The sequence below is a fragment of the Chiloscyllium plagiosum genome, unplaced genomic scaffold (genome assembly GCF_037043375.1).
Source record: "Chiloscyllium plagiosum isolate Xiang-an unplaced genomic scaffold, Cpla_swu_hap1 HiC_scaffold_6, whole genome shotgun sequence".
In the NCBI taxonomy this organism is placed as follows: domain Eukaryota; kingdom Metazoa; phylum Chordata; class Chondrichthyes; order Orectolobiformes; family Hemiscylliidae; genus Chiloscyllium; species Chiloscyllium plagiosum.
The window spans coordinates 96,144,637-96,170,853 of NW_028270144.1; the positions used below are offsets into that span (position 1 = coordinate 96,144,637).

At 40.9% G+C, this 26,217-nt stretch overlaps 1 protein-coding gene across 1 annotated transcript in view; it reads right to left on the minus strand.

Moving 5' to 3' along the window:
• The window catches only part of stard13b (StAR related lipid transfer domain containing 13b), a 550,394-nt gene that overhangs the window by 496,625 nt on the left and 27,552 nt on the right, over nt 1–26,217 (minus strand). The window contains exon 2 of the mRNA XM_087988237.1: nt 9,046–9,965. Coding sequence (XP_087844363.1) covers nt 9,046–9,789 — 744 coding nt within the window. The 5' untranslated portion in view covers nt 9,790–9,965. The remainder of the gene's footprint in view (nt 1–9,045; nt 9,966–26,217) is intronic.

Here is a 26,217-nt window from a genome sequence, read left to right on the forward strand (position 1 = left end):
CAATTGCCTTTACTTGGATTTTATCAGGATCCAGGGCACGCATAAATTAGCTAAAAACAACATTCCACAAGTAGACATAGTTCTAGTGCAGTATTATGTTTTTACTGTAATTTTTTATTACCTCACATAATATCAGCATCACTATCTAGCATACAATTTATTGCTCATCCCTAAATGCCTAGAGGACATGTAAGAATCAACTGTATTACTGCAGGTCCCAAGTCATATGTAGGCCCAACCATGTGTGAATGGAAGATAAAGGACATTAGTGAACTAGATGGTCACCACTGGGCTAGTTTTAGCTTCAGATTTTTACTGAATTCAAATTTCATCATCATCTGAATTGGATTGGAGGTCATGTGTCCAGAACATTAGCCTGAGTTTCTGGATTACTGGTCCAGTGACATTACCACTGCTCCATCACTTCCCTCGTGATGTGAAAATGATGTGGAAATGTTTAGTTCCATTGGGCTCGGTATTCAAAAGACAAGAATATTGCCTACTATGTAAATGGAACTTCTTGATATTTCATCTGAAGAATTAAATTGTTTCAGAATGAGAGCATATTAATTATCGCATATCAATTCTTAATCCACATAATAGATTCAAATTAGAGGATTGTTAATTTTTAAATGATTTGAAATGACACATCTCTCCCACAATACCATTGAACAAATTAATCTAACTGTATCTGTGAATACACAAAATTACATTCATCATGACATCAATCAGAATCACAAACTTTTCCTTTTGAATTTGTTTAACATTTGCATTTTAATGTTATAAAATCATTGGACCAATTAAGATTATGTGGAACATATTACAAAGTGCTTAAATTTTAATTCTTTGCAATAAAAATAATACTGATGAACCGGAATACATGTTCAACCTTTACGCTAATAACGATAATATGTTTAGAAAATATCTCTATATAAAGATTAGGTTGCCTTTTGAAGAAACGTTGTCTGAGAATACACACCATCACGGTTAATTTGAACCAAAAGTACAATGTATCATCATCATAGGAAGCCATGGATCTGAACTGTGGATTTATTAAACTACATCCTTTTTAATAATTAAGTCCCTGGAGCTGGACTTGCCTTACAGTTAGGTAACCCTGTGATGAATACTGATATCCAGTCATACATGCTATTTTTAGCCAATTAATTTTTAATGTTTTAGCAACTGTACCACAAATCATAGGCAACACTCCCGTGTGCTGACTTTTTATTCCCTGGCTAACTGGTACTCAAGAAGGGAAGAAAATCATTGATTGACAAAAGTGTAAGGACAACTATTCTAACCAGTTGTGTGTTGAAAAAAATAGATTATTCTTTCATGGGATAATCTGAGTGTTGCTAGTAGAGCTAGCACTGGTTGCTTAACTACCCTTGAGGGTTGTTGTTGAATCAGGTACTTGATTTGTTGCAGTCCATCTTCTGTGGATTCATCTCTAGTGCAGTTGGGAAAGGAGGTTTCAGAACTTTAATAAATTCATAGAATCATACAGTACAGAAGAGACCTTTCATCCCACTGGGAGTGCACCTTTAAAATAACTACTCTAAATCTATTCTATTCCCACTTTCCAATACTTGAGTGTTATGACATCTCAAATGCTCATACAAATACATTTCCAAAGATTATGAGGTTTCCTGCCTTAACTAGCTTTCCAGGCAGTGCATTCCAGATTTCCACCATCCTCTGGGTAAAAACATTTTTCTTCAAATCCCCTCTAAGCCTCCTGCATCTCACCTTAAAATGATGGCCCCTTATTTATTATTCAACAAACTGTCTACCCTGTCCTTGCCCCTCATAATCTGTACATATCAATTAGATATTTCACTGCTCCAAAGTAAACAACTCAAGCTTATCCATCTCTCTTCATAGTGAAACTGGTCTATTGCGGTTAGGCAACATTTTGATGATTCTACTCTGTATTCTCTGTAGTACAATCACATCTATCCAGCTGTGGCCTAGCCAAAGTATTACAGCTCCAACATAACCTCCTTGCTTTTACAATCTATGAGGAGAAAGTGAGGTCTGCAGATGCTGGAGATCAAAGTTGAAACTTTATTGCTGGAACAGCACAGCAGGTCAGGCAGCATCCAGGGAACAGGAGATTCGACGTTTCGGGCACAGGCCCTTCCTCAGGAATGAGCAGAGAGTGTTCAGCAGGAGAAGATAAAAGGTAGGGAGGAGGGACTTGGAGGAGGGGAGTTGGAAATGTGATAGGTGGAAAGAGGTCAAGGTGAGGGTGATAGGTCGGAGTAGGGTGGAGGCGGAGAGGTCAAGAAGAAGACTGCAGGTCAGGAAGGCGGTGCCGGGCTGGAAGGATCCGGCTGAGACAAGGTGGGGGGAGGGGGGATGAAGAAACTGGTGAAGTCCAAGTTCATCCCCTGCGGTTGGAGGGTTCCCAGTCGGAAGATAAGACGCTCCTCCTCCGACCGTCGGGTTGTTGTGGTTTGGCGGTGGATGAGTCCAATGACCTGCATATCCTCGGTGGAGTGGGAGGGGGAGTTGAAATGCTGTGCCACAGGTTGGTTGGGTTGGTTCGTCCGGGTGGCCCAGAGGTGCTCTCTGAATCGCTCCGCAAGTAGGCGGCCTGTCTCCCCAATATAGAGGAGGCCACACCGGCTGCAGCGGATGCAGTAGATGATGTGGGTGGAGGTGCAGCCTCCACTCCCTCCGTTCTCCGAACGCGCAGCCCTCCACTCCCTCCGTTCCAACCCCAACCTCACCATCAAACCAGCTGACAAGGGAGGCGCAGTAGTAGTTTGGCGCACTGACCTTTACACCGCTGAGGCCAAACGCCAGCTCGCAGATACCTCCTCCTACCGTCCCCTTGACCATGACCCCACCCCCCACCACCAAACCATCATCTCCCAGACCGTCCATAACCTCATCACCTCAGGGGACCTCCCATCCACCGCCTCCAACCTCATAGTCCCACAACCCCGCACCGCCCGTTTCTACCTCCTGCCCAAAATCCACAAACCTGACTGCCCCGGACGACCCATCGTCTCAGCCTGCTCCTGCCCAACCGAACTCATCTCGGCATACCTCGACACGGTCCTGTCCCCATTAGTCCAAGAACTCCCCACCTACGTTCGTGACACCACCCACGCCCTCCACCTCCTCCAGGATTTCCGCTTCCCCGGTCCCCAACGCCTCATCTTCACCATGGACATCCAGTCCCTGTACACCTCCATCCCCCATCACGAAGGACTCAAAGCACTCCGCTTCTTCCTTTCCCGCCGTACCACCCAGTACCCTTCCACCGACACCCTCCTTCGACTGACCGAACTGGTCCTCACCCTGAACAACTTTTCTTTCCAATCCTCCCACTTTCTCCAAACAAAAGGAGTAGCCATGGGCACCCGCATGGGCCCCAGCTATGCCTGCCTCTTCGTAGGGTATGTGGAACAATCCATCTTCCGCAACTACACTGGCCCCACCCCCCATCTTTTTCTTCGCTACATTGATGACTGTATCGGCGCTACCTCGTGCTCCCACGAGGAGGTTGAACAGTTCATCCACTACACCAACACCTTCCACCCCGACCTCAAATTCACCTGGACAGTCTCGGACTCCTCCCTCCCCTTCCTAGACCTTTCTGTTTCTATCTCAGGCGACCGAATCAACACGGACATCTACTACAAACCTACCGACTCCCACAGCTACCTGGACTACACCTCCTCCCATCCTGCCCCCTGTAAAAACGCCATCCCATTCTCCCAATTCCTTTGTCTCCGCCGCATCTGCTCCCAGGAGGACCAGTTCAAAATACGTACAACACAGATGGCCTCCTTCTTCAAGGACCGCAATTTCCCCCCCGACGTGGTCGACGGTGCCCTCCACCGCATCTCCTCCACTTCCCGCTCCTCCGCCCTTGAGCCCCGCCCCTCCAACCGCCACCAGGACAGAACCCCACTGGTCCTCACCTACCACCCCACCAATCTCCATGTACAGCGCATCATCCGCCGTCACTTCCGCCACCTCCAAACAGACCCCAGCACCAAGGATATATTTCCCTCCCCTCCCCTATCAGCTTTCCGTAGAGACCACTCCCTCCGCGACTCCCTTGTCAGATCCACACCCCCCACCGACCCAACCACCACTCCCGGCACCTTCCCTTGCAACCGCAGGAGGTGCAACACTTGCGCCCACACCTCCCCCCTCACTTCTCTCCAAGGCCCCAAGGGAAACTTCCATATCCGCCACAGATTCACCTGCACCTCCACCCACATCATCTACTGCATCCGCTGCAGCCGGTGTGGCCTCCTCTATATTGGGGAGACAGGCCGCCTACTTGCGGAGCGATTCAGAGAGCACCTCTGGGCCACCCGGACGAACCAACCCAACCAACCTGTGGCACAGCATTTCAACTCCCCCTCCCACTCCACCGAGGATATGCAGGTCATTGGACTCATCCACCGCCAAACCACAACAACCCGACGGTCGGAGGAGGAGCGTCTTATCTTCCGACTGGGAACCCTCCAACCGCAGGGGATGAACTTGGACTTCACCAGTTTCTTCATCCCCCCTCCCCCCACCTTGTCTCAGCCGGATCCTTCCAGCCCGGCACCGCCTTCCTGACCTGCAGTCTTCTTCTTGACCTCTCCGCCTCCACCCTACTCCGACCTATCACCCTCACCTTGACCTCTTTCCACCTATCACATTTCCAACTCCCCTCCTCCAAGTCCCTCCTCCCTACCTTTTATCTTCTCCTGCTGAACACTCTCTGCTCATTCCTGAAGAAGGGCCTGTGCCCGAAACGTCGAATCTCCTGTTCCCTGGATGCTGCCTGACCTGCTGTGCTGTTCCAGCAATAAAGTTTCAACTTTACAATCTATGCCACAACTGATGGCATTTCGCCTATGCCTTCTTAATTACCCAATTAACTTTTTCTGCTGCCTTCAGGGATCTGTGGATAAGCATACCAAGATCCCTCCATTCCTTTGAGTTTCTTAGTGTACTGCCATTTTGACCAAATGATAGTGAAGGAACAGAGTATCATTCCAAGTCAGGATGGTGTGAGAACATAAAGTCAAAACATCATATGGCTGATTTTTCTGAGCAATTCCCCAGAAGACACCTATTATCCAAGTAAAATAGTCAAGAAACATTGACAGAGACAAAGGCTGATTTTTGCCCTATCCTCCTCCCAAAACCAAGGTCATGATTGGGGTGGCCAACCCCAATAATATTGGTTTCAGCCAGTGTGGCATTTTCACCACACCATTCTCAACATCAAAAAGGTATAAAATGTTCGGACCAAGGCATTGGATGGTTTGCACAACAATACACTTCAAAAGTAATTATTTCTCCATGAATTATCATAGAATCATAGAATCGTTATAGTGCGGAGGCAGGCCATTCAGCTCATTGAGGCCACACTGACCCTCCAAAGAGCATCCCACCCAGACCCACCTCCCTACCTTAACACTGTAACCCTGCATTTTCCATGGCTAATTCACCTAAACTACATATCCCTGCTCATCTTAGGCAATTTAGCCTGGGCAATGCACCTAACCAGCAAATATTTGGACTTTAGAACATTTCAAGCATGTGAAAGCCATTTTATAAGTACAAGTCCTTTCTTTTCTCTTAAAAGAATCTTGGGCCATCTGATTTAAGGGCCAAATAAAACAAAATGCTCATTGCTGGAATTATCTAATTAACCCATTTATGATTCAGCATTAATTAGGCTCTTGGAAAGTCCATAACAATGGCTGATGCATTTCACCTTCTTCTTGGGTTTGTACTAGTTTTCATTTAAAAAATTTATTTTTGCATTTCTAGTATAAAGATAACTATAATACACTGCTGCAATTTTGATTTGTTTAGATGTTAATAATGGTAAGAATGAAGGGTGCTCCAATACAACAGATGGAAGTAGAAATAGATCATACGGCCTGTTGAGTTTACTCCACCATTCAGTACAATCATGGCTGATCATTGACTTTAACTCCACTGTTTCCCATATCCTTTGATTCTCCGGGACACCAATTATCTGTCAGCCTTAAATATAATCAGTGATGAAGCTTCTACAGCCCTCTCAGGTAGAGAATCCCAAAAATTCACAAAGCCTTGAGTGAATAGAAGGCTCGCTATCTCAGTCCTAAAAGATCATCCTGTTATACTGTGACTGTGCTTCCCAATGTTTAGATTTCCCAACCTGCAGAAACAACCTTTCAGTGTCTCCCTGTCAAGTTTATAAAATAATATATGTTTTAATTAGATTACCTGCCATTCTTCTACATTTCAGAGAATACAGACATAATTTACTCAATCTTTCATTGTATGATAGCCTCCTGATTGCCATCTTCAATGATCTGTGTACATATATAGCCAGACTCCTCTGTTCCTGAACTCCATTTTGAATTGTACTCTGTTTTACCTTGTCTTCAAAGTGCATCACCTCACACTTCTCTGCACTGAACCTCATCTGTCACCTATCTGCTCACTCTACCTACTTGCCAACATCCTTTTTGAGTTCTACACTTTGCTCCTCACAATTCTTCCAAACTTTGAGTCATCTGCAAACTTTGAAATTATCCTGTGAGCACCAAGATCTAGTTCGCTTATATATACACACACATACATAAAGAAAAGCAGGATCCCAATACTGACTCATGGAGAACTCCATTACAAATCTTCCTCTACAAGCAATCCAATGTCCATTATACTGTTTTCTTTCACACAGCCAATTTGGGTACAACATTACTTTATTTCTTTTTATCATCTATGATCCTATAATTTTTCTCACAACTCTGTTGTATTATCATTCTGTATCAAATGCCTTCTGGAAATTCATGTTTACGAAATCGACAGCTTTACATTCATCATACTTTCATCAAGCATTTGTATTACCTCTTCAAAAAACTCCAGCAGGTTAGTTAAACATGATTTCTCCTTAAGATATCATGCTGACTCTTCCCAATCAGCCTGCCTTTTCCACTTGATTATTAATGCAATCCTGAATAATTGTTTATAGAAGTTTCCCTATCACAAAAGTTAAATTAACTGGTCTGTAATTACTGGAATTATGCTTACAATGTTTCCTGAAGGACACAATGTTTGGAATTCTCCAGAGATTGTGGCCAGTGCTCCCACAATTTCCGACTTCACTTCTTTCAAATTCCTTGGATGCATGTCATCCGACCCCAGTGTCTTGTGAACTTTAAATGTGAACAATCTATCCAAAAATTCTTCCTCATTAATTTTGAACCCTTCCTAGTGACAGTTTCCTCCTTTGTCGCCATCCCCTAGGAAGCATTCTCAATTTTTTCTATAGACCGATGCAAATTATTAATTTAACATCTCAGCTTATGCCTCTGCCTTTGCATGTAAATCCCCTTTTTAAAGGAATTCTGCTCCTCACACCTATTCCACCATTCAGTGAGATCATAACTGATCTGTGGTCTACTTCCATATTCCTTTTACGCATATCCCTTAATGCCCTTGCTTAATAAAAATTTGTCTCAGATTTAAAATTAACAACTGATCTAGCATCAACTGCCTTTGTGGAAAACAGTGCCAAACCTCTTTCAAAACCACCCTTTGTGTAATCTAACACCTTCCTAACGCCTTTCCTGAATGATCTGGTGCTAATTCTCAGACTACACTCCCTAACTCTAAAATCCCTGGCGAGTAGAAATAATTTATCTTTATCTACCATGTCTTTTCCTGTTAATATCTAGATGACTTTAATCAAATCACACCCCTAACCTTCTAAATTCATGATAAAACAGGCTAATTTGTAATCTTTCCTCATAACTTAACATCTGAATTCCAGGTTTCATTTTTGTGAACCTACATTGTACTCCCTTTATGGCCAATATATCTCTCCTAAAGTGTGGTGTCCAGATCTGCTCACAGTAGCCAAGTAGGTCTAGCCAGAATTTTGTATAAATGCAGCATAATCTCTGCATCCTTGTACTCCAGTCCTCTAAATATAAAGGCCAGCATTCCATTTGCTTTCTTGATTACTTTCTGTACCTGTTTGTGATATTTGAAAGATCTGTGCAACTGAAACCCGAAGACATTTTGGACATTCACTGTATTTAACATCCTACCATCTAGAAAGTACCATGGTCTATCCTTTCTCGGTCTCTGATTAGTCCTATTCCTTCTTTAATCACTGTTTTACTTATTATATGCCTACAGAAAAATTCCTAATAGCCTAACATGTTGAGCTACAGTTTTATTTATTCAGATCAAATATGCTTGTTAAACCAAATGGTAGCTACAAGACAAACAGGTGTTTATATTGAATGGAATGGCATGTTCTTTTCCTCTGATATTTGTAACAGATTTACCACCTATTCCGGAACTAATAACAGGTACAACAACTGCCTGAAAAAAATATGAAAAGTCATAGACTGAAGGTACGTGATTCAATTTTTCTCCATTAGTATCAACCCATTATTCACTGTGATACAAAAAAATTGAAAGTTTTGCAAACCTCAAAGAAACTAATGTCATGCGTTCCCAAACTGTGAGTAAGAAAATTTCAAATAAGCATATTAGGTGCTGATTAAAGCAAAAAATCAATTCAAAAGCTTCTAAATTTAATTTGAATATGATTAGATTACTTACAGTGTGGGAACAGGCCCTTCGGCCTAACAAGTCCACACTGACCCTCCGAAGAGTAGCTCACCAATACCCATTCCCCTACATTTACCCCTTCACCAACACTACGGGCAATTTAGCATGGCCAATTCACCTCAGCTGCACATTTTTTTGGACAATGGGAGGAAAACGGAGCACCTGGAGGAAACCCATGCAGACACGAGGAGAATGTGCAAACTCCACACAGACAGTGGCCTGAGGCGGGAATTGAACCCAGGTCTCTGATGCTGTGAGGCAGCAGTGCTAACCACTGTGCCGCCCACTTTGGTTATCTATTAATGAATGAACCATGACAATGTGTTCCAATTTATGTGATACTCAATATTTTTGCAAATAATTTCTGAATTATCAGCAGCAATGATATTACTCAATGTAAAACAAAATACGACAGTACATATTGCAAATTCCTACCCCTTTTCCTGTTTCTTCTTGCTTCAATGAATTGTATTCTTCAGGAATCCTAACCTTTTCTGCATGCTTTCCAAGCTGCCACAGGGATGTTTTCTCAGTAGGAAGACTGCAGTTTTGTTTTCCATTGATTGCTTGTTTTCCGTTTCTCATAAAATATCCCACATTGTGCGGTAACTCTATGAAATTATCTTCAGGTGCATATAACTCATCTGATGCTTCACAAATGCAAAGTTCAGTCATTTCAGTAGGTACAGTTTCAGTTTGAGATCCACTGTCAGAAAACAAGATAATACTGGATCTGAACTTTTCAACCTTCTGCTTACTTAATGAACTTGCTGCATTGCGTGTATTTTTATGCAGAGAAGAATTGGATGATGCTACCTCAAGAATTGAAGCACACTCCATCTCCTCATCACCACTTTCCAAATTCCACTCTGGTAGGTGTGGCATGACTCTATAGTGGCACCCTTCATCAACTTCTGTGTTCCTACTGGGATGTTTGGACACTGTGCACAATTTCAAGGGTCCATCTTCATGGACCAGTGAAGAAGGACTCTCATTTTCTAAACATTGACCACTATCTCCCTTTGGATCATTACTTTCAGTTTTGTTTATCTTGTACAATCTCTCTTGTTCGCAACCAGTCAAACAATCTTCTTCTGAGGTACATGCTAATGTCTCCAGACACATTACTGATGCAGAAAAAGGTAACTTCTGATGATTTGCACTGTACGTTGATTCCATTCCAGTTTCTTATAAGAAGCATCCAGAAGTCTGCAGGAACCTTGAGCAGTACTGCATTTTATATTAAATTAAGGCATTGATGCTTGACTATTCCATGTTATTGTCTTGTTGATATACAAACCATGAAAAGTCAATGGTCTTGGCTTTGGCCAAAAATCACCACATCAGCTGTATATCTACAAAAGATTTTTTAAAAAAAGTATTAATTTCGTTGTAATGTTTATAATGGAGACAAATAGGTTCATATGTAATTTATAGGGAAAGCCATTCACTTATCTACAGGAAAACACAATCAAGTTGGCACTTAGAAGTTAATATTATTTTGTAAGGTTGTTATGGGTACTGTCTACATTAATATTTTGAGCAAAAAGAATATTCATGCAATTAGATTAAGATATTGAATTGCATGCACTTATCTGTGACTTGTTAAAATGAAAAGTTTCATTGTAAAATACATAGAATTCCTTTAAAGCTTTTAATTCCTTATGAACCAACTGAAGTGTTATTTTTTGTAAAGGCAGAGATGAATAATCAAACTCTGATGACCTACAAAGAGCAAATATTACAAAAAAGAACTGCAGTTATAATGCACTCAAAATTTTTGCAGTGTCATTTTTGCAGAGAAGCATTTAATGCAGGGAATCCTAATGTGTAAAAAGGAAAATACCCCATGTGCCAAACAAATACTCTAAGCTGAACATTCTGCAAAATCATGTGGTGGAGGTAGATTTAGATATTTTGCCTTCACAGCAGTTAGGACGTTTGGTGTTGGATCAGATATATCTTCTTAATCTTTAATGTTAAAGTTTACAAAAACTCCAAATGATACATGTTTAAGTTGCTTACATTAGAAAAAGTTGAACTGTCCAATGAACAGTCATCTGAAGTTATGTAGATATTTTATCGATAACTAAAGTATTCACATATTTCTATTTCACTTTCGTATGCATACACACAGAAAGAGGTCACTCAATCCAACTAGTCCATGCCAATGCTTATACTCCACATGAGCCTTTCTTATTTTCCTCATTGAAATCAATCATGTGACTATGTATTCCATCATATGTTTGTTTAGCTTTTCCTTAAATGTGTCCATATTTGCTTTAACTAATCCCTACAGTAGCAAGTTCTGCATTCTTTATGACTCTGGATAAAAACTTTTCTTCTGCACTGCTGGATTTCTTTGTGGCTTTTAATAGTTTCTCATTCTGCTCTACATCTCAATAGAAAACATTCTCTCTGTATTGAGTCGACAAAAAAGTTTTCATAATTTTAAAGACAACTTTTAGGTCAATTCTCAGTCTTCATTTTTCAAGAGAAAAGAATCCCAGCCTATTAATCCTCTCCTGATATATATATATACACACACATATTTCTGATAGCATTCTTGTAAATGTTTTTGCATCTTTTCCAGTGTCTCTTTGTCCTTTTTGTAGTATGTTAACCAGAACTGTGCATAATACTCTTCAGAGTGGTCTGAACAATGTTTGAAACAGGTTCAGCATAACTTATGTTCTTTTTAATTCTATATTTTTGAACCCAGTTATTGGTTCTTTTTTCACTCCTTGCTAACCAGTGGCACATGTTTTGTGACTAGCAGAAAGAATAGGCAATTCAGCCCCTTGAGCCTGCTCTGCTATTTTATACAGTCATGGCTCATCTCAACTTGACCTCAACTCCACTTTCCTGCCCATTCTCCACAACCCTTCAACTCATGACTAACTAAATATCTATCTCCCCCTTAAATTTATTTAATGACCTGACATCCACAGTATTCTGGGGCAGAGAATTGCACAGATTCATAACCATTTGAGAGAAGTAATTTCTCCTCATCTCTGTTTTAAATCTGATAGACTTTATCTCAAAGCTATGACCTCTCATTATAGAAGATATCAGGAAACATCCTCTTTATACTGACTATGTAAATTCCCTTCAACATCTTAAAAAGCTCAATTAGATCTCTCATTCTTCTAAATTCCAGAGTATAAGCCGAAGCTGCTCAATCTCTCTTCATAAGGGAAATCCCTGACCTCTGGAATCAATCTAGTGAACCTCCTCTGAACTGCCTCCAATGTAACTACATCCATCCAAGTAAAGGGACCATAATTGTATGCAGCACTCCAGGTACGGTCTCACTAATGCCTTGTACAGTTGCAGTTACACTTCCATACTTGGTTCAGTTGTACTTCAAGATCTCTCTTCTTCTGCCTCACACGGACTTGCATCTTCCAAAACAAGTGAACTCCTGCTCTTCCTATTAAATGTATTATCTCACATTCACCAGTGTTGAACTTAGTTTATTCATTCTGCATGTTTATTAATGTTCTAATGTAATTTATTCCAATCCTCTTCAATATTGCCTCTCCCTCAATCTGATATTGTTTACACAGTTAGAAATAAAAAGTACAAATCATGAAAATAATTTTTGAACAGTAGTGATCCCAGCACTGACGCTTGAGGAGTACCATTTCCTACCATCTGTCACTTCAAATAATTACCCTTTATTCACACTCACTGCTTTATGTCTTTAAGTTAGCTAGCAATCTATTCGCCTTATTCCTGATACCACCTTCTATTACCTTATTCATTAGTCTATGATGGGGTACTTTATCCAGACAATCCAGAAAAATGGCATCTACTGCATTAATATTGTCTACTTTCTCTGTTAATGCCTCAAAAAAATTCAATAAGATTCGTCAAGCAAGATTTCTCTTCCCAAATCTATGCTGACTATTTAGCTCTTTTCTTGTTTCTAAATGTTCTTCTATTTTCTTCTTTTGTAAAGATTCCATTTGTTTTCTAGCACTGATGTTAAGATAACAGATCTATAGTTCCCTGCACATAATATTCTCCTTTTTTAAAATATAGAAGAAGGAAATGAGAATTACATTAGCCAAATGCCAGCCTCGAGCACTACACCTTTTTCAAATAAATTGTTAAAAATGGGTGATGATGCCTCAGCTATATACTTTTGGATTTATTTCAAGATCAGGAATTTTGTTGGCTTTGCATAGGTATTTCAATGCATCCTGTTTCAAGTAAAATTCATTTACCTCTTAACTCACAGCGGCTCAGTGGTTAGCACAGCAGCCTCACAGCTCCAGGGACCTGGGCTTGATTCCAACCTCGGGCAACTATCTGTGTGGAGTTTGCACGCTCTCCCTGTGAATGTGAGAGTTTCCTCCGGGTGCTTCGATTTCCTCCCACAGTCCAAAGATGTGCAGGTTAGGTGATTGGCCATGCTAAATTGCCCGTAGCATTAAATGTATTAGTCAGAGGGAAATGGGTCTGGGTGGGTTACTCTTCGGAGGGTCGGTGTGGACTTGTTGGGCCAAAGGGCCTGTTTCCACACTGGACGGATTCTAAACTCATCATGAAATATTATGTTTCCATTCTAACTCTCTGGTAGATTCTGAAGCAAAATAATTATTTAGTATTTCTACCTTCACACTCTCATTAACTGGGGTATTATTCTTTTTATCCCTTAATAGTCCAACTCATGTAATGGCCTTCCTTTAAGAAATAAAATTGCCATGGTGCTACTCAGAGAGAGAGAGGAGGACAGACACAGACAGACAGGTGTGATGTTTTAACCGGAGGGTCACCATACCTCAAGTGAAGGGAAAGGATGTGAACAAGAGTGCTTCATGGTAACCTCAGTTGCTGTGGGAACTGAACCCACACTGTAGGTGTTATTCTGTGTGGCAAACCAGCTGTTTGTCCAACTGAACTAACTGACCCCATCAGCCTGCCTTTACTTATGAACCTCTAAAATATTTTATTATTTTGTCTTATGTTCCTTAATAGTTTAATTTCATGGTTCTTCTTTGCCTTCTAACTGTTCTTTTGATGTTTATGTATTATGTTATTATTCATCTATGGCTTCCCATTGATATTTAGCTTTTTTTTGAGTTGATGGAATACATATTTCTTGTAATCTTTTGAACTATGTTTCAAGTAATATTGTCTTGTTCTCATCAGGCTAGAATATCAAATCTCAAAGGGAACGACAATTAATACTGCATGAGGAGACAGGGTTGATTGGCTGGCAACTAGACTCTGATGAGCAGAGTCACTACCATGGGAAAGGCAGATGGAAACAGTTAAATGCAAACTTTCCCCTGATTAAGACCAGGTAAGTCAGCACCAATCATCAAGGCAGGCCAAGAGGAATGCACCAGGAAAAGGATACCGCCACAGCTCTTGTTCATTTGACAAAGACACAATGCATGAATATCTTGTTTCTGTGTGTGAATAAGCGTGACCTTTAGCATGTATAAGTGAGCACAACTGATGATCTTAATTGGCTAATAGCGTAATGATTAGTAAAATTGAGTTGTTTAGTTAAAGATTTTCCAATTGTGGGATCATATTTAACATTGGACATTATATTCTGATTTTTCCAAGCACCAGCTGGTTGGGTAGCAACATTACTCTGCATGTTCTGAAAAGCTAAAGAAATGCGTGCTTTGATACTATCTGACAGTAATTGCAATATATGTCTTACATATCTGACGTCAGTGGCACTGAAATTTATACACCACATTATTAATTTGTGTGGTAGGCAGAATGTTTTTTTAGTCTGATGGCTGCATCCTGTTAGTGGAGAATGCCATATGTGTTATTATGCATGGTAGCTGTATGAATAGGCTGGTTTCACCAACTTCATGACCTTTTGAGACACTTTATACACCCAGGGTATTATGAAGCAGACTGGTCATGTTTCAGAACTAAAAATGAAATCTTAGGACCATTCACAAGTTTGCATAATATACTATTATCTTATCAAACAGCATGTCCATTTGCCTGTTTGTGACAGATAATGTACAGAGCTCACATCCAACCTGCATACACTTGTAAAACTCAGAACATAGTATCCAACCTTTGCAACTAATTTTTCAATAGATAAATTTGTTAAACAATCTGATGGTAGTAATGAATTATACTAAGAACTACTTTAAGATCATCAGTTAGGTTTGCTGCATGGATCATGTCAGGGCTCTGTTCTTTAATAACAGAACAAGTGTGTCCTTGCATAAATCTTTTCCAACTGAACAAGAGTTTGGGGTCAGCTTTTGTCTCATACATTCCACATGGCAATGACTTGAACAATTAGAGTTGACTTGCCTGGGTGAAATTTGAACAAAACTTAGCTATGCCTTTGCCAATCTGAATTCACTTGCCAAACAACCAGCACTTTTATATTGTATAAAATTATTGTTCCTTTTGAGATTTGGTACATTTGCAATTCTGCTCTGATAATTGCAGGACGAAATGCTTTAACAGAATGCTTTTTTTTTCAAAAATCCTCAAGTTCTGTACTGTCAAGCGACTAATATTTTAAATGTTTCCTATTGTTGTTCAATGCTATTGTTTCTGAATATATTGCACATTTTATTTTCTCAATTTTCAGCTCACTTAGATTTTCTTCTTGTCTCACAATGCATTTCATCAAGTGAGGCAAGTATTGACTGTTTGTGACCTGAGAAGTCAAAAACATTCAAAGAGATGTGTTAAATGGTTTACCAGCCTCAACTGCTATTATTAGGTGCTGTCCTAGATGTTTGAATACTTAATGTTTTGCTGCTGCAATTGATTACAGGGTTCCATCCTGCAAGGTTTCATTGGTCAGCATTGTGTAACATCTGAGATAGCCATACTTTTCCGAGAGTGAAATGTGTTACTATGCATGCTTAGATAATGTTGCATGGGAATGTTATTTCACCCTGAAGTTAGATAGTGAAGTTAAGCTAAGTATTGTGCTTTGACTAGAGACAGTGCTTTCAAAGCTAAACTACTTTTAACCAGTCTTTTTATTTTTTCAGCTTCCCAAAAGTGTTTTTTATATATTGTACTTGTTTCTAACTTATAAAAACTGGCTTTGGGTCTTGTCTGAGTACACAACCAATTTAGCTGTGCAATCAAGATTTGTAACTGTGATTGTAACAAGGTTAGCTAGGTGGACATCTCAGAATACAAGTTCCATGATTGGGTCTGCTAACCCATTGACAAAATGGTATTTCTCGGTTAGTTCTGTTTTGCTGAACGCATTCAGCTGTAAACAGATACAACAATGTTCAACTAATATCAAAAGAGGAAACTGTCAGGAACCTTATGATGCATGTCAATGAGTTGGATGCAAGATCAATTCTCTCTAAGAACCTAAGACTTATTGGGATAAAAGTAATACTTTGTAAATATGATTGTTGATTCAATGTTACTTCTAACCTGTTCTGCTTAATGACTAAGCTTATTTTTAAAGGCCTCCCAAGCCTGGTCTCCAACTTTAAATTCTTCTTTCATCCAATTGAAAACAAATTGGTCAAATTCTAGACAAACTCATTGACATGCATCATAAGGTTCCTGACAGTTTCCTATTTTGATATTAGTTGAACATTGTTGTATCTGTTTACAGCTGAATGCGTTCAGCAAAACAGAACTAACCGAGAAATATCATTTTGTCAATGCATCAACAAATGCATTTCGTTAATTTCCCAGCGTTTCTTCTACATTGTTTCAATGTTTTGACTGTTTCAAAAACACCTCCCTGAAATATCTAAGCCTGAAAAAAATGACTTATTCATTTACTGACCCCCATTCCCCATATGAGGCCAATACAGATTAAGAACCTTTTCAGGATTGCTTTTTCCACTATAGTGAGGTCCATTCTAACCTCTAGATCTTCTAGTCTCTCTTCCCAACTGAGAGGGCTTTTACATATGAAATAATTCCATGAAGGCCGGTAACCTGTCACTTAGTCGCCCTTTATTTGTACATACATATTACATGACACTGACCAAGCTAGCTCAGAGTTGGCTCATAGAGTCAGCAGTACTCCTGACACTCCTGATTATATCTGTCAGCAATGACTCCTGGTTGGACCAGGTTAGCAGACCCAATCATGGAATTTATATTCTATGGTGTCAACCCAGCTAACCTTGTTACAATCACTACATCTTTTCAAATCCAGAGACATATGCTTATTCTTTTTCCTGTAGCTTCTTTTAGGGCTTTTTTTTTGCACAGGGTAGGTTCCTCTGAATTTGCCTCAGATACTTGCAACAAACACCAGACCATAATTCGCCTCTGATGCCTGGAGCATCTTAGCCAAAACTCATCAGGTGGTAACAGCATTGAGGCTGCGACACCTGCTCTGTCCATCCTATCTCCAGAGGTTTCTTCAATGCTAGGCAGAGGGAGAGAACCCATAGATTCTGACAGCCTTGCCAATGGACTGGGTATGCTTTGCAGGCAAAAGTGAGGACTGCTTTTATCTCTCCACCCTGGAGACTTCCTGCCTCCATTCCTGATGAAGGGCTTTTGCCCAAAACGTCGATTTTCCTGCTCCTCGGATGCTGTGCTTTTCCAGCACCACTCTAATCTAGACTCTAAGTATGCTTTGTTCCTGCTCTGTTTGTGAGGTTGCAGATTTCTTGTGGTCCACATTGTTGTTCAGAACCACTTGTCCCAACTGAACTTTGTACATGATGGGACCTGACCTCAGTTCAACTGTGCCTCTTACCCAAGCTGGGCCACTCCGTGGTTTCAACACCAAACTTTGTCCCCTGCAGTAAACTGTACCTTTCACTTAGAGGAGTCTTGTGTTTGGCATTGCCATTCCTGAGTCCATCCCCCCCCCCCCACCGTCCCCAGGTTTGGAAAGATCAGATTTAACCTGATGCAAAATCTTCTCCACATGAACAACTCTGCTGAGCTGTCCTTGAGTTGCATGAGGTGTGATCCTATAACCAAACAGGAATTAGGGCAGTTTAGTGTCAAGGGAAGTTGTAGGTTTATTTTAAGCCTGCCTTCAATGTTTGGACTGATCTTTGCACCAGACCATTGGATGACGGATGGTATGGGGCTGTCCTTACATACCAAAAACCATTCAACTTTAGGAAATACTCAAAGTCCCTGCTAGTATTTGATGGCTTGTTAACTGTGACCAACACCTCCCGGAGTCCATGTATCACAAAAGATGTTTGCAACTTTTCATTTGTCGTTGCTGTGTTTGATGAATGAGCTCTATGCATGTTCAATCACTTTGAATGAGTGTCCGCAATGACCAAAAATATAGCCAATGAAAGGACTGGCATAGTCAACATGTTACCAAGTCCAGGGTTTACCTGGGCACTCCCACTAATGTGGGGGAGCTGCTGACAGCAATTTTGTTTGATTCGCTACAGTCTGGAAACAGGCCCTTTGGCCCATCAAATCCACACCGACTCTCCGAAGTGTAACCCACTGAGACCCAATCCCCTACCCTATATTTATCCCTGACTAATGCACTTAACACTATGGGCAATTTAACATGGCCAGTTCACCTGACTGTACATTTTTGGACTGTGGGAGGAAACCAGAGCACCCGGAGGAAATCCACACTGACAAGGAGAGAATGTGCAAACTCCACAAAGACGATCGCCCAAAGCAGGAATTGAACCCGGGTGCCTGGCACTGTGAGGCAGCAATGCTAACCACTGAGCCACCTAATTTTGTTCTTGTTGGCACTCTGAGCACTGCACCCACCAACATGGCTATGTTGGCATCCAATCCTGGCCACTAGACATAATTTCTTACCAACATTTTCATTTTGGAAATCTCAAGATGACACTGGTGGAGTTCAGCCTGTATTTGGCAGTGACCTTTGCTTAGGACAAGTACTCCATATACTCCCCAAAATAATATGCCATCTTCTATGGTGATCAGGTCTTGCTAAGTCCAGGAAGGTTTCAATTCTGGTTGTAATGACCCTTTTGTCTACCCCATCGTGAACAGCTGGTTTAGTTTTTCCAGGATGCGATCCTTTCGCGTCCACTATCTGATATTGTCTGCGGTGACTGGAAGGGTTCCAGAAAGTTCAAAACTATTCGTCTAGTGAAGGCACCATGGTGGTGTATCCACCAAAGGGAAGCTGGTTAAGGCATCCATATTTGCCACTTGGCCTCCTGGATGATGTTCCTACTTGTATACATTCAGAATAAGAGCCCACTGCTGAAACTATGGGCAGCACAGCTGTCCTTTTTTAAGTAGCTCTAGCAAAGGTTTGTGGTCTGTTACTTCTGCAGACTTATGTCATAAAGGTATTTCTCACACCAAAGCTGACCACCAAATCTTCCTTCTCCATCTGGACAGACATTAATTAGGCAACAGCCAAAGTCCTGGAATCATATACTATTGGGCATTCCTCTCCATTGGGTCACCACTGAGGCAACAATATCCTGATACCTGTGAGCAGGTCAGCACCACATCTCACCTGGGATCATAGTGTACCAATACCTTAGATGTCAATAGCTGCTTCTTTATTTCCCTAAAGGCTACATCTTGGCTATGCAACCATTCCGAAGGCTGACCTTTTCTCAATAGCAAATGTAAGGGTGTCAGATTAGATGCCAGGTTATGTATGAATTTTCTGTAATGATTCACCAAACCAAGGAAAAACTTAAGCTCTGGTACACACGTAGGAGCCGGGGAATCTTTGATCACTCACTTTATTTTTCAATGGTGTAACACAGTCTTGTCGACTTTGTAACATAAGTAGGTCCCTTGAGTTGTCTGGAATAAACATTTTTCCCTCCTAAGGCATACACTGCTTGGAGAAATGTTTAAGCACCATGTCAAGGTTTTCTAAATGCTCTTTCTTGATCTTCCTGGTTTTGAACATATCATCCAGCTAAATGGCGACCTGGGGTAGACCTTGTAAAATGGTCTCCATCATCTGGTGGAAAATGGGACATGCTGATGATACCCAAAAGGCAGTCTCATTTTTTGGCACAAACCCTAATGGGCATTAATTGTAGCATACTTCTGGGAATCCTCACCTAACTGCAATTGCAAGTATCCATGACTCATGTTCAGCTTCAAGAAGGATAGCTCCCCATCCCCTTCCCCTCCCAATCACCCCCCACCGTATTTGTGTATAAGGACTCTATGTGAAGGATTAGGTATTTATCCAGCTGCGAAAAGGAGTTTATGGATTGTTTGAAATCCCACTCTCATCGCCACTGAAATAACTCTATGAAGGCTGGTATTGGGCCACCAAGTCACCCTTTAGTTACATGACACTGACTAGCTAGCTCAGAGCTGGCTCCTAGAGTGAGTAGAACCCCTGACACTCCTGTTTATATCTGTCAGACAGGACTCCCTGATTGGACTAAGTTAATAGCCCCAATTAGGGAATTCATATTTTATGAGGTCCATTTGGCTGACCTTGTTCTAATCCCTACACCATACATATCCAGTTGTGTGATAAGGTTGGCTGTCCCCAGTCAAGCAATTACAGAGGAACCTCAATTATTCGAATATCAATTATCTGAATTTCAGATTATCCAAAGAAGATTTCAAGGTCCTGTGAAAACATTATATCAAAGAGGTGTTACCAGCACTGGTGCGACAATCGCGTCTTTTGTTTACAATGATTATAAGTGAATTTGACTTATTGAAATGCTGCCGAGAACAGTCCTGGACATCGATGGGAGCCCAGGCACCGTCTCCAAATGACTGACTTCCCTCCCTCTCTCTCTCTCTCCGAATGAAGACAGACAGAATGACAATCTGGGCAAATTCAGAGCACTGAATATTCTCAAATAAAGACACCCAATAATTTCTCTAACATTGCCTTGTACAAGGCAGAGAGGGAATTTGTCAAAAAGTTGCAGTAAAAAACTACGCGTGTGTGCGCACGCGCACACTATTTTGAGACTCACCCCCCCCCCCCCCTCAAAGACAGCAGCAGTGTTGCTGTTGGTGTCCAGTCTGGCTGCTGTCTCCACTCCTTTATTTTGTTCCAGAGTTCCATTGGGGAGGAGAGATAAGAGGCATTGGTCACTTCACTCCATCCGCTGGCTGGAAATATGGAGGGTTAAAAGCACATGGTATGGGGGGGGGGGGAGGGGCGGGGTAGTTCACTGACCCACTGTGCTGCTGCCTAGTCTCCTGAACGGGAAGCAGACTCATCAAGTGCTTGCTCTGTCAATCTCATTGAAGTGAAACAATGGCAGGGAGAGGCTTCAGCAATACTGCAGGTCCCTTACACGCAAGTATGTGTCTGCTCAGAAACAAACCCTGAGACAGAGAGAGAGAGAGCAAGGCAGGCAGAGAGAGGAAAAAGGAAACTTCAGAAAACTGAGTCCCAGAGGAGAGGCATTGGATCAGTCATCCGAATAATCAATTATCCGAACAAAATACTGCCTGCCCATTTCGTTTGGATAATTCAGGTTCCTCTGTAAACACAAATTTCTTTCCACTGTTTAGCACTTTATTTATTTTGCCTCTCTTATTAAAATATTTTCTAATTTGTTTGGAGCTACCAAAACATCTCTGTCATAAGGACTTCTACTTCTAGTCATGTTATTGGTGAGTTATTTATTATCATATATATCTAGAAAGACGTAGTAACTTAATCTCATTAAGTTATTGCCTAATCTCATTACGTTACTTGCCCTATGCTTTTCTAGGTTACTGCTCTGATTGTCTTCCCTCTCACAATCAGAGTTTCTGTCCTAAGTATGTGATAACTTTCTATAGGCATTTCCCGATCAACTAAAAACTTGCACTGGGATTTCTTGCTTTGCATTGTTTCACCTAATGTTGCCAGTCTAGATCTTACCTCATGATTACCATCTTGGGCACGTAGCCACTGTTTGAACTTCCCTATTCCCCCTACAAAGTCACATTCCTCCATTCACACATATGAGTGGTATGAACGTCATCCTTATACCTACTATAGGCAGTTCTCATTTGCATATGATGTGTCTGTTCTGTGGTCAGTATCATTCTGCCTATCTCCATCCCACCCCTTATTTACTGTATTTATGTCTTAGGATTGTCAAGCCTATGAGTATGTGAAGTATAAGGTGCTACATTGCCTTCTATTAATTGCTCAAATTCTGAAAGTTTGTAATTAATCCCAATTAACCAAGATGAATGGACTTTAATAGTTTGAACACTTTATTGGACAATGTTAAAAATCACACAACACCAGGTTATAGTCCAACAGGTTTATTTGGAAGCACTAGCTTTTGGAGCACTGCTCCAACCACCTGATGAAGGAGCAGCACTCCGAAAGCTAGTGCTTCCAAATAAATCTGTTGGACTATAACCTGATGTTGTGTGATTTATTAACTTTGTTCACCCCAGTCCAACACCAGTACCTCCAAGTCATTATTGGACAACCACTGTTTATCAATTCCACCCTATCACTTTGCTGGGACCAATTCACTCTTAATGATCCTCTCTTTCATAACATACTGAACTTCCAAGATCAATGTTTATCACATACAGTTTTATGAGACATCGTGGAGGTCTCCAAATTTTCAGTGAGACTTTGAATTGATGAACTATCTTCTCCCTGATTCTTCAAAGATGCAATGGCCCATTGTGATTGTGTATAATACCATTTAAATCTATCTTGAAATATGTAGGGCTCTTTAATGGGAAGTTACAATATATTTTAGAAGGGAGTCTAATATTTTGGAAAAGAGTTTCTAAATGGCATACTGAATAAATAAAGCGCTGGTCGCAAACTTTGATAAAACTTGAATTAAAGTAAAATATACAAAAAACGGAAAATTTTTCTCTGTAGGAATTTTGTAGCTAAGCGCTGCTGATATAAGTCCAAGGACTCAGAAACTAGGCAGTGCAATATCAGTTCATATCAGCAACTTGCAGAGTTGCGATGGAAAATCACAACAAATCACTTTGTTTAGAGATAAATCAATGAACAATTAACCTTTATCTTTAACATACAGAATAAATATAAATAACAATAACCACAATATTCAAACTTAACTTTAGGTAATTTAGAGTGACCACAATTTCAAACATAGAAAAGAATACTTCTGTTGTCCACATTTAGAATGGGGTTTAAACTTTAATCTATTTTCAAATTCAACAGTGTAGGTGGTAAGAAAAAGGCTACAAAGGTTCTATCACAGGTTTACAATTTATGGATTTTAATATCATTTTCACAGTTGCAAAACCAGATGGGGATATTTAACTTTAACATTTCCATTTAAATCCATAATAATTAAAATTTTGCTTATGTATTCAAACTCTTGTCTCCAGACTAATTTTCATTGCAGAAAATTGTTAAAATGACTGGAAACTTCCTTTACAAACTGCTTAGACGTTTAAAACATACCTTAGGAATAATTGCCAACAAAGCATTTCTTTACAATGACAACATAACAATTGTGATGTTGATACACAGCACTGGAGATTTGCTTGTGTATATATCCCTTATGCAATACTTGAAAATGAAACCTCATTAATTCTTATGCCCCTATTAATTCTTACAAATCCCATGGTTTCTGTGACCTTGTTAGTTTTGCAAAGGAAACTTATTGAAAATATTTAAATAAGCCAAGGTTTGTGGCTTCTTCTGTGACAAGCACATTACCTGTTTGATCAGATTATTCCACATTCTTTCAGCTCCGTTCATGATTCCAATTGAAAGTGATTGTGGACATGGTCAAAAAATACTCATTCACAACTCGAGCTGACAAGACAACACAATGTGGCTGAATCTGAAGACAGAAATAATAGGCCCCCTTCCCCCGCCCACTTGCCAACACCAAGTATTTCAGCCTGCTGCCTAAAAATGTCAGCAAAACTATGTGCAAGAATCCCTAGGGCAAAACAGCCTTCTACATGCACTGGCTAAGTCATGCATAGAGGGTTGCTATCAAAAACTAAGTAAGCTCTTGTGAATGCATTGTGAGCTATTCCTTATGCTATGCTAGGCCTCAGGACTTTGGTTCATTTCATCACTTGTAGCACCTGGTGTTAGTCTTAGAGTTATACACAAATTACACAAGTTTTCTTGCTTTCATTCTTAAACCAATATCATCAATTTGGTCCTCATTTTAATTTTTCAACTAAAGAATATTTAAATCTGTTAACTGTCTCCAAGAACATTTGATGTTGTGAAAGAATGTGTTGCTGACTTCTCTTAATGATTGTTACAAAATTTACAGGGTCTGATTACGTCTAAATTTCAAGCTCCTGACCAGGAATAAAACTGTGTCGTGTACTTCAATGAACATAGAGTCAGATTATCTTACACTAATATTAAACAGAAGAAATCAATAGTAATGAAAGGAGATTATTGCCCTAGATGGAAAGGTTTAGATTAGATTACATTAGATTAGATTACAGTGTGGAAACAGGCCCTTCGGCCCAACAAGTCCACACCGACCCGCCGAAGCGCAACCCACCCATACCCCTACAGTTACCCCTGCACCTAACACTACGGGCAATTTAGCATGGCCAATTCACCTTACCTGCACATCTTTGGACTGTGGGAGGAAACCGGAGCACCCGGAGAAAACCCACGCAGACACGGGGAGAACGTGCAAACTCCACACAGTCAGTCGCCTGAGGTGGGAATTGAACCCGGGTCTCCGGCGCTGTGAGGCAGCAGTGCTAACCACGGTGGCACATCAGATGTGAGAGTGGTGCTGGAAGAGCACAGCAGGTCAGGCAGCATTCGAGGAGCAGGAGAATCTAAGTTTTGGATATAAACCCTTCACACATTCAGGTGGATCAATCATTACAAAATCAGAAAGAAATGAAACCAAATGGACCACCTGGCATCAGCCTAGGCACCGGAAAAGATAACAACAGAAACAGCCCTGTCGACCCTAAAAAGTCCTCACTAATATCTGGGGGCTTTGCCAAAACTGGGACAGCTGTCTCACAGACTATTCAAGCAACAGCCTGACAGCCATACTCACGGAATCATACCTTACAGACAATGTCCCAAACATCACAATTCCTATCCCTGGATATGTCCTGTCTCACTGGCAGGACAGTCCCAGCAGAGGTGGCATCACAATGGTATACACTCGGGAGGGAGTTGCCTTAGAAGTCCTCAACATTGACTCCAGACCTGATGAAGTCTCATGGCTTCAGGTTAAATATAGACAAGGAAATCTCCTGCTGTTTACCAACTACCGTCCTCCCTCAGCTGACGAATCGGTACTCTGCCGCGTTGAGCAACACTTAGAGGAAGCACTGAGAATGGCAAGGGTACAAAATGTACTCCGGTTGGGGGATTTCAAAGTCCACCACCGAGAATGGCTCAGCAGCAGTACTACTGATCAAGGGGATTGGATCCTAAAAGACATAGCTGCTGGGCTGGGTCTGCAGCCAGTAGTGAGGAATACAAAAGGAGGGAAAACATACCTGACTTCATCCTTACCAAATTGCTCGCTGCAGATGCATCTATTCATAACAGTATTGGCAAGAGAGACCACCGCACTGCCCTTTTGGAGAAAAAATCCTGCCTTCACAGTGAGAATAACCTCCAACGTGTTGTGTGACACTATCACCATGCTAAATGGGACAGACTTTGAACTGATCTAGCATCTCAAGACTTGGCATCCATGAAGCGCCAGTTTGCCTGAGGGGCTGGCAAAGGGCAGGAATCTCTTCTTAAATTTTATTCTCAGGGTGTTAATTTACTGCCTTGTTCCCTTCACCCCATGGCATCTCAAAGTCTGGCCCCTAAACACATCCCAAACCCTGATCCAATATAGCTCTCCTCTTCAAGCCTGGAGAACAGTACTAGCACTGGGCATATCTCCCAATGGTATTGATAGCATTAGAAAGCTACTAACATCTAATTGGCTAGCATCTGTGAGGTGGACCTCCTGTCCCTGAGTGCCAAAATCCTTCATATGGTCTACTAATGGCTAACAAGCATCAACTGATGTGGGACAGCCATTCTTCTGCTGGGTAGGTTCTTCCACAGACTGTTTATCTGGGGGATGGTGGAAGGGAGTTGGAGATGACATAAAGTCCAGTTCAATATGTTTATATATGCTCGAATTATGACAATTCCATATCATTGCATGAAATACTGAAAAATAATTTAATATTTTATTGGCAATTGCAAAATATGCATCAAAACTGTTTTATTGTTATGTTAAATCATCGTGATCTTCCATGTGATGTTTACTTCAAGCTGTTACTTACTGTTCCAAGGACTGAGACTCACTAATATGTCAATATGCTCCTTTAGTTCAAACATAAAGAGGTCATAACAAGATTGCTAGATATATATCTACCTTTATGCTCAGGGGTGCACTAATTCGGAAACCCATGTTTATGTGGTCCTAGTCATGAGGTCTAAGCAAAACTACTGAGGTTGTTAGTGGGACTGAAAAATATAAGAGTCAGGGGATTTGTAGAGGATGATTTGTCGAGGTGACCTCCAAGGTTACAGCTTGAGTCATATGCTGGTAATCCTGAAACGCTATTTTACAACAATAACATGGAAGATTTGACAAAAGCTTCAGAAGATCCATAAACCAGAACATCTTTCAACAGAATTTTGAATTTTTGCAACATTACTACAGTGGCTATCCTTCAAAAATTACCCTAATGGATATAATAGACTTTCAAACAATCAGCAATTCCTTGTCAGGT